Source organism: Nematolebias whitei, chromosome 6 (assembly GCF_014905685.2).
Source record: "Nematolebias whitei isolate Nwh7 chromosome 6, NemWhi1, whole genome shotgun sequence".
In the NCBI taxonomy this organism is placed as follows: Eukaryota; Metazoa; Chordata; class Actinopteri; order Cyprinodontiformes; family Rivulidae; genus Nematolebias; species Nematolebias whitei.
In genome coordinates this window covers 12,344,272-12,353,700 of record NC_056503.1, presented here as the reverse complement: position 1 = coordinate 12,353,700, position 9,429 = coordinate 12,344,272, and the positions used below count along the sequence as shown (strand labels likewise).

The 9,429-nt window shown below is 38.8% G+C and overlaps 2 protein-coding genes across 2 annotated transcripts in view; one reads left to right on the top strand and one right to left on the bottom strand.

Moving 5' to 3' along the window:
* Positions 1-6,867, top strand: part of cul3b (cullin 3b) — a gene marked incomplete at its 5' end in the record, with an annotated part of 27,963 nt that extends 21,096 nt beyond the window's left edge. The window contains 5 exon segments of the mRNA XM_037677384.1: positions 722-818; positions 1,189-1,323; positions 2,522-2,708; positions 3,364-3,509; positions 5,706-6,867. Of these exon segments, the coding sequence (XP_037533312.1) occupies positions 722-818; positions 1,189-1,323; positions 2,522-2,708; positions 3,364-3,509; positions 5,706-5,837 (697 nt within the window).
* LOC119411536 (protein FAM124B) overlaps positions 1-9,429 on the bottom strand; it is a 44,882-nt gene that overhangs the window by 35,090 nt on the left and 363 nt on the right. The window lies entirely within an intron of this gene.

Here is a 9,429-nt window from a genome sequence, read left to right as displayed (position 1 = left end):
TTTTTTATTATTATTATGATTGTTATCTTTATTAAATTTAATGGGTTTGTCATATCTTACCTTTTCTTTACCTCCTGGAAATTTCAAATATCTGAACAGTCTTTAAATTAAAATTACAGTAGAAAATACCTCAATATTAAAAATAAAATCTGCATCACAGTACCGCCCAACATACCTGGTAAAGTAATTTTTTTTTTTTTTGTTTTGTGGTCATATCACCTAGGCCTAGGTAGAAGCTGAGCAGAATAAATATTTTGTAGGTAATTCTTGTGGAAGACACGTGTTTGTGTAATCCTATGTGGGACTGTCACGATAAACAATAAATCAATTAATCGCATGATAAATGAAAATTATCTACCTCATTTTCATTTATCAGCTTTATCGTTTCTTCATGTCTCTCTCTTTCTACTGAAGACACTGGATGACAAAAGGCTCAACTCTGGTGCTCTTCAATGAGGCTCACAATAATAATAATACAGTAATTACTAATTATTGTCAAATTTCAAACAATATTATCGTTTATCGCTATAATTTCTGAGACAATTAATCGCCCGGCAAAATGTGTTGTCGTGACAGGCCTAATCCTATGCACAGTGTATTTTAGGTTCATGTCAAACTTCTTGGTCAAGGTCTTATCCTTTTTGATGATTATATTTACTGCCGTGCAGGATTATTTGTAGTTTTTGGAGGTTAACCTGTCATGGCTCCTGTCTGGTTGCAGGTTTTATCTCGGTAAGCACAGTGGGAGGCAGCTCACGCTGCAGCATCACATGGGCTCTGCAGATCTAAATGCTACTTTCTACGGTCCCATCAAAAAGGTATGTCCCACCTTTGACGGGGAGAGTCAGCATTTTTTAGTTTATTGCATTGTAAAACTAATTATTTACATTTTTTAATTACTTTCAAGCTGGGAATTTAAAATTGTCAAAAGCGCACATTTAATTTTAGTGGTGCGTTAATATTTTAGAACTGTAGTGTTTTTGTATCCTAAATTTATCCTTTATATCAACACAATTAAAACACAAGGTCAGGTTTGAATTGATTATGTTGTTAGAGCTGCTAGACCTTCAAGTACTTTTTAAAATATGTTATTTTATAACCACTGAAGCCAAAAAGAAACCCTCTTTGTGTTTTTTGGTACCGTTGTAGGTGTTTGAGTACCTTAATGAATGTTTATCATGTCAACAGGAGGATGGGTCAGAGGTCGTAGTAGGCGGGGCTCAAGTGACGGGCTCAAACACCCGGAAGCACATCCTACAGGTGTCCACTTTTCAGATGACCATCCTCATGCTCTTCAACAACAGAGAGAAATCCACCTTTGAGGTTCATGACTCATCTTGTTACTGTCTCACACACACACGTTAGCATTACCTTAGAGGGTTTGGTCAAACATTGAGAAAACTGGAAGCGTTAAAAAGATTAAAATGTAAATTAGTCCACATTTAGTCTCCTGTTGTAGAGAGAGCTTTTGTAATATTTACAATGTTTGAACAAAACACAAAGCAAGTCACCTCAGCTACTTTTAGGGAAATTATTGAATTTTTATATGCCCGTCCAAGGCAGACATATTATGGTATGATCCGTCTGTCTGTCCATAAACTGTCTCTTGTCTCGCTCATAGCTTCTGATCCACTCAACATAATTCATTGAAACTTCATTCACAAATACCTCATGGCTAGACGGAACGTCGCATATGCAGACCGCACGATGGCTCAGTGGTTAGCACTGTTGTCTCGCAGCAAGAAGGTCCTGGGTTCAATCCCCGATTGGACCTAGGGTCTTTCTGTGTGGAGTTTGCATGTTCTTCTCGTGCTTGTGTGGGTTTTCTCCGGGTACTCCGGTTTCCTCCCACAGTACAAAAACATGCATGTTAGTCTACCTTCAGGTCCAGGCCTCCCTTGCAAAAGAGATCTGTGATCTCAGTGGGATTTGCCTGGTTAAATAAAGGTTAATTAATTAAATGCACTTTTCATCATCGCAGCCTCAAGGTCAAGGCCACAAATCAAGGTCAAATGTACAAGGTCTTCAATTGTCCAGACCATAACTTCTGATTTGCTCAAGATAATTTAACGAAACGATGCACATTTGTACCACTACTAGACGGTGTTGCGTAATCTTTTACTTACCGCAGCTCTGAGGTCAAGGTCACAAATCAAGGTCAGAAATTATACATGGTCTTTGCATGTCCATGCTATTACTATGGATTGCTGTATAATGGTTTGTCAACAGGTGTATAATGTGCCATATGGGGTACTTTTGTTCTGTTTTTCTTTTGTCTTTTCTTAGGTAAATATAAATAGCTTTATGTTTTAAATTATACTGGCAAGTGTTATCAGCTTTCTCTATTACAACACCCCAAAATGCATAAATAAAAAAATACAGTTACGGCCCACCATGTCATTAAAACAATACACTGTGTGAAAAACAACTTAAAAAGAACTGTTTTTGCATTTCTAAGCACAACTTCTGCATGAAATGTAGATTTTGAGAGAAGTTAAGTTTCGCTGTCTTCACGGTGCAGGAAATCCAGCAGGAGACGGATATCCCGGAGAGGGAGCTGGTGCGAGCGCTCCAGTCTTTGGCCTGTGGGAAACCCACACAGAGAGTTCTTACCAAGGAGCCCAAGTCTAAAGAGATCGAGAACGGCCATGCGTTTACAGTCAATGACCAGTTTACCTCTAAACTGCACCGCGTCAAAATCCAGACAGGTACACAAACAATCCAACGTTGATCTGTTTTTGTAAGATGCAGAAAAAACTGCATTTTATGTTGAGACTACTTTGTGTTTTTTTAAATTCGTATTAAATGAAGATATTATTTTTTCATAAATATTGTAGAGGTACATTTTCATGAATAATACAAAGTTTAATTAAATGTGTCTTAAGTGATGCTTTTAGAGTTGTTTCTCAGATGTTCCCAGTCACAAGCTTCTCTAATTGACAAGACTGAACATGAGCATGAGCATGCTACTTTCCTACCTGTGATAACAAGCACATCTTGTGCGATGGGTTAAATGCAGAGAGACAGTTTCGTCTTTGTATGGAAACATACAATGATGACAACACATAGCACTTTATTTATTTATTTTATCTTGCAATTATAGTTTTTGTTTTTTCCCCCCAAGAATTTAACTTTTGACTTTTTTTTTATTAAGCAAAACTGTGATATCACCTGGTGTTCATCGGTGGTTAAAACATGTAGCATGCATGAATAGGACAATCTTGAAGTAAGGATATGTAAATAATTTTAATGCCTTAATGCTCTGATAATATTTATTAAACTCCTAAATTGGGACCTGCTGCATAACTAGCTTTAGTAGCACTTTATGTCTCTTGCAATTATTTTTCTTTGCTGTACTTCTAGTGGCTGCTAAACAGGGAGAGTCTGATCCAGAGCGGAAGGAGACACGGCAGAAAGTGGACGACGACAGAAAGCACGAGATTGAAGCTGCTATTGTTCGCATCATGAAATCTAGGAAGAAGATGCAGCACAATGTTCTAGTAGCAGAGGTCAGTCGGCTAACATGGTTGCTTTTGAGTTTTAAAGAGCAGCTAAAATTTATTTAATCTGTAAAATTCAAATATGGTACATTTCGTTCACATTTTTCATGGTAGAGTTTATTTCCCAGAGAATGCTCTTGGACCAGTTTTGGATACACGAGACAAAACGCCTGCAGAGGGATTTACTGCTCGTGCTGTTACAGAAGCACGATCCGTAGTGTACTTCCAGGTCCCATGGATCACCGTTGTTTATGAAGAAAAACCGTCTTAATTTACTTAGAAAACTACGTGCTTTATCTCCGCTGATCTTCATGCAGCTCATTTACGCCACTCGTATTTCCGTTACAAATCATTGGTTAAGATGATATGCGACGCATTAGACCTGACCCCCCAGCCTGGGCTGAATGAGGAAAACCTGCAAGATACAGAATGAATTATTTCCATAGTGGTGAAGCTGCAGATCACCTTAACCATGACGTAAACATGTCGATGATTTTAACAGAAATGCGAGTGGCATAAATAAGCAACAGATGAACATGTGGTACTTCCTGTTTATCACTGTTGTATTCAGCTGCTCATGAGGTCACCTGCTGGCTTTTATCTTTTATCTTTTACATTTTTCCAGACTTGGTTTAGGTTTTGGAAATGGAATAAACTGTATTGTATATAAACTGTTTAGTGCCCTGAGACGGCTTCTGTTGTGATTTGGTGCTATATAAATAAACTGAATTGAATTGTATTCCACTGTAAACCTTCAGGGTAACACATGTCTGAATATTCCCCACTAACGACGTTTAACACCCCCCCCCCACCCGATGATTTTCCACAAAGTCCCTCTGACCGCAAAGCGTTTAAATTGCAAAAGCCCAACAGTGTTGTCCGGGGGGGGGGGGGGGGGGCAGTTCATGCAGGTAAGGGGTGTTCAGGCACTTCAGGACAAATTGAAAATGCTGATTGGTCAGTTGCTACGAGTCTTTTGGATTGATTGACAGGTGGCGTAGAGGGTCTGACGTGTGCAAAAAATCCTAGATTTTACTGGCCAGTTTAAGAGTGTCATAATTTATCCCATAGTCATTCCAAATTTATTCAATATTTTGGTGAATCTAAGGTTTGAGAACTACTTGAAAGCTTCCTTACAAAATTGTAATGATGGTTTCTAAATTTTAACTCGGCACCCCCTAAAAGAGGCTAAAATCGCCGCTGGTCATCACTACGTCACATTACTGAGCCACACAGCCAGCTAATCTTTTCACGTTTACAGTAACTACGTCCCTTGGTGGCACATGGGCATATTAGGGGTGGGTTGGCCTCAGTCCTCTGATGCTGCCTCAGTCCTTTCAGGACTTGCACAGAGGAGACCCAAACGTGTCTTAGACCTCGTGTTACGACCACCAAGGGCACAACATAAGAGGACACGGACTCAAATATGAGGGTTCAGACATTCTATTTATTTAGGTTCTGATTCGCTTCATGTTTTTCCTTAAACTTTTGTTCACTCCGCTGCTTTCTGCAAGGAAAAAGAGAAGATTAGGAACCCCCACTTCCCGTGTCCAACCAAAAACAACAAAGTATTAAACAGAAAGATGGACCTGGTGAGTCGGTCACACAGAACAAAAAGGTACAGCAGAGGACCAGCTCTATACTGGGCCGTCGAAGCCACTGCTGGTACCAGACTGAAACTAGAAAACACCTACTGCAAAAGAAAGAAGCGAGAACAAGATACTGTCCAGATGACCCGACTGAGAATTATTGTATTTGGTACCTGGATGATTGAGCATGAACTTTAAGAAAGCCGGTCCCACCAGGCCAAAATCACAACAAAAACAGACAAAAGTTAAGAAAAAACTGGTGGTGGAGTGAGCGAGAGAAGAACAGAGGGCGGCCAAGGTCAGCTTATTTATAGGCAGCCGGAAAAACTCCACAACTTAACACAAATGTTAATTACAAAAGATATAATTAACCAACTGCCCCAAAAAAAATTCATTGGACAAAATAAATGATTTAACTAAAATCCATAAACAAAAACAATCCAGAAAACAGGCAAAAATAAGAAATAATGTGCCCCAAAGCACATAACATCTGGACTGAAGTAATTTGTTTGTGCCTCATGAAACAAAGAGATGCTGCTACGGTCAGAGTGAATAATGACAGGATGGAAAGAAATGTCGTGCTGTGAACTGACGGCTGCCTTCTGTGTCTCCACAGGTCACACAGCAGTTGCGAGCACGATTCCTTCCTAGTCCTGTAGTCATCAAGAAGCGCATTGAAGGACTCATTGAGCGGGAATATTTGGCAAGGACACCAGAGGACCGCAAAGTATATACTTACGTAGCGTAACGAGTGAATGACTAGAACGCTAGCATGAAGTTGAGGTAACTGAGGGCCTTGTTTTATGGACTGCCATGTGTTTGAATGAACTTGGAAGTGCTATCTACGATTCTGGGAAACACTGGGAAGCCGACATTTTCTTCCATAAAAATGTGTAAAAAGAAAAAAAAAATGCAAGAGGTGGCGAAGTTTTCTAGCAATATTAGATTTCTTCTGCTATAAGAAAATGAGGGAGAATCTAGTTTTGTAAAAAAATAAATAAAATAAAAAAATAGTGTTTCTTCCTGTGGCCTTTGAAGAGAACTGGGTGAGCCTGTTTGCCAGTTAATTTCACTGTCAAGAACTCGGGGCCACGTGGAGACCAAGAGGACATTTGAACTCCCCTGTTTTAAATGTTGATGACGTCAGTGTGTTCTGTTTGTGTCCGTGGCACAAGAATGGCTGTACAGGTTGACGGACGCTCTCGGCCCTTTCCTCCTAGAGGAGTTTTACATATAAAACAAAGAATGGAGTGTTAACTGGTACAGACCTGCTTTACACTAAAGTACAATTTGGAGATTAGATAACAAGATGCTTAAGTTATTTGTTTTGCAGGGGTTATTTTATATATACATACTGTGCACCTCACTCTGCTGAAATATATATTAAATGCCATTTTCAGTCATTTCACCAGGTCTGTACTGTGTCCAGAGATTAAGGGCTGTTGGGTAAACACGTGTTTTTAACGGGTCAGTCAGAGGAATAAGACCTGAAACTTCTCAACGCTTGGTTCCTCATGGCACATTTATTTCCATTGAAGGCCTGTTGTGTGATCAGCCAAAAATTATATTGTTTTTCAAGGTTTCTCGTGGTGCAGGTTTCAAAAGAGGATTTTATTTTGCTTTGTCCTTTTTTTTTTTTTGCTGAACAGGAGAAACCAGTTTAGCACCATGCTCTACTATGTACAAATTGTAAAATAATTGTACTCACTGCAAAGGTGGATTGTACAGGGCCTTGTTTTCATCATATTAAATGTAGAATTACAGAAATATTTAAAAAAGTTTTTTGTTTGTTCTTTGTTTTAATTTTATTTTGGTTTTAACGATGGAGCATCACATACTAGCCTCAGTAACCACAACTAGAACTATATTTAAATGCAAAACTGCAAGTATATTTTCTGTGATCAGAGGGACTGGATTCCCATCAAATCCCATTTATACATATATATATATATATATATATATATATATGTGTATATATATGTGTGTGTATATATGTGTATATATATATATATATATATATAAACTGAGTCAAATAGTAACAAAGCAGATTGACAAGTTCATCTACTTTTGGTTATCGGAGTGACAAATCCCAGCTGTCGCTGATCCAGATGTTCAGAAGTTTATTTTGAATCGAGTAAGACCAGGACCAGAACGTCAAGCACTTGACTGACAAAGACTTGTGAATTTTATTCAGTAGGAATCATTTATAATAAAATGGCAAATAGGCTCAATCTTTAAAAAAAAATAAAAAAATTTAAACGTGTAAAATTTGATTCAAAGATAATAAAGTATGAATTTTAGTTTTTATCCAACAAAATAAAACTTCAAGTCTTAACGTACAACTTCATGTGGTCTGATGAAATAATCTGCTGCGGGGGGTGATTTGTATCAAAAAGTTCTGACGTTTCCAAATTTGCTTTTCGTTGGAGTTTAATGTTTTGGATCCTGACAGCAGGTAACATGTAGCGTGTCAAAAACAACATACAGTAACATTTACTGCACCCGTCTGGATGATACCAAGATTTTATTCCTGCCTAGTGATTTACATGAACAGCAGATGAGCATTGCAGCAAATGAAATGAGTGTTGTCTTTATTTCATGCTGATGGTTAATTAAAATTTCAAAAGGTTGTGTTATAATTTCCAGGCTGTTCCAGACATCTCCCCTCCACATACTGAAGTTTACTGCATTAACAGTACAAAACTACTTTATAAAACGATTCAAAAACAACACCGTTGGCCAAAGTGCTGTACTTTAACAAGCAAGCATAAAAACCATCAAAAAGAAGCTGAAACCGTAACGAACTATTAAAATCAAATAAACAATAAGACAAATAAAAACAGTAAACAAAGGTGTTTTCCTGCTCTGATTATTGGCGCATGTCCTTTGTCTCAGGCTCGTGCCATCTGCTCCGTCGTTATTAATATTACAAAAGGCGGCTTTGGATTTAAAGCAGCATCAGTGCTGCTGATGCTCTTCGCCTACATTTTCTCTAAACGAACCCGAGTGTTTCCTCTAACTTTACTACTTTGTTTTTGTGGGATTTTAACACATTTGAACCGTGACGTCAGTGTCCCAGAAAAGCGGTGCGCTCGTTTTCCGCCCCCCTCCTCCGACGGGCTGTGGTGAATTAGAACGGGATGCTTGGCACTCCGGGTCCGGGTTGTTACAAGAACAGCTGGGCCTCTCCGGCCGGGGCGCTGGGCCCGATGTGAGGGTGTGCACCGAATGATGTGGCGGAGAGTGGCCGACGATGAGAACTTGGACTCTGGAGCAGAAACAGCCGCGTGAGTTTAGTCTCCGCGTTAGCTTCAGGCTAACGTTAGCGTTAGCTTTTCAGCGGCAGCCACAATGGAAATTAATTTTGACCCAAGACAGTACGTTTTGATTAATATAACGTCTGGAGCTAAACTAAACACTGTGCAATGCTGTTATTGCACTTTAATTGTGCGTTTTCTTTTCTTCTGTACTTATACGTGATAGTTCTGTCATAAATTAACTTTTTTTTGGTTGTTGCAAGCTAACATAAAGGGTTGTCATGGTGACCAAAAGCAATGGGCAGGTTTCCAAAGCAACCGCCACAAGATGGAGACACATTTTTGTCTTTTTCACTTCATATGCCTCTTTTTTCTTCTTCTTTTCTTTTAGATCTGACTGGAGCAAGATTACATTGTCTGCCAGTAAGTTTTCTATAACTCATTAAATCAAACTTTATAAAGAGCCCAACGTATTGTTCAAAATCTGAAATTGTCGTTTTATATGCACATTAATTAATAATAATAAAAAACAAGCAATTAACACTTAATCACACGCTTTTGCAAATTTGAACATTTAGCTAACCCAATTTTTAGTTTTCACTTCAATTCAGTGTATTTCTATAGCGCCAAGTCACAGCAGACGTCATCTCTGAACAGAAACATTCATACTGTATAAAAATAATTTAACATTATTTATCTGAGGAGCAGACTGATTTGAGTTTAACTCCATCACAGACTCTCATCCTGAGCAAGCATGAAGGAGACAGTGGAAAGAAAAAACTCCCTCATGAGGAAGAAACCTTTAGCAGAACCAGGTTCAGGACAAGCGGTCATCTGCTTGGACCGGCTGAGTTTGAGAGGAACAGATGCACAATGGCAGGTTGAGAATCACGTTACGATAGAAATAATATAAATGGAAAACTATTCAATTTTAGCAAATCATTTAAGGACATGAGGTCATTTTGTCCTCCAGTAGTCTGAGTCTATAGCAGCATCCTGTCTTTAAACTGGACAATGTGTCAGCCTCATGGACAGAAACTGGAAGTTGGTTCCACAAGAGAGGAGCCTGATAACTGGAAGATC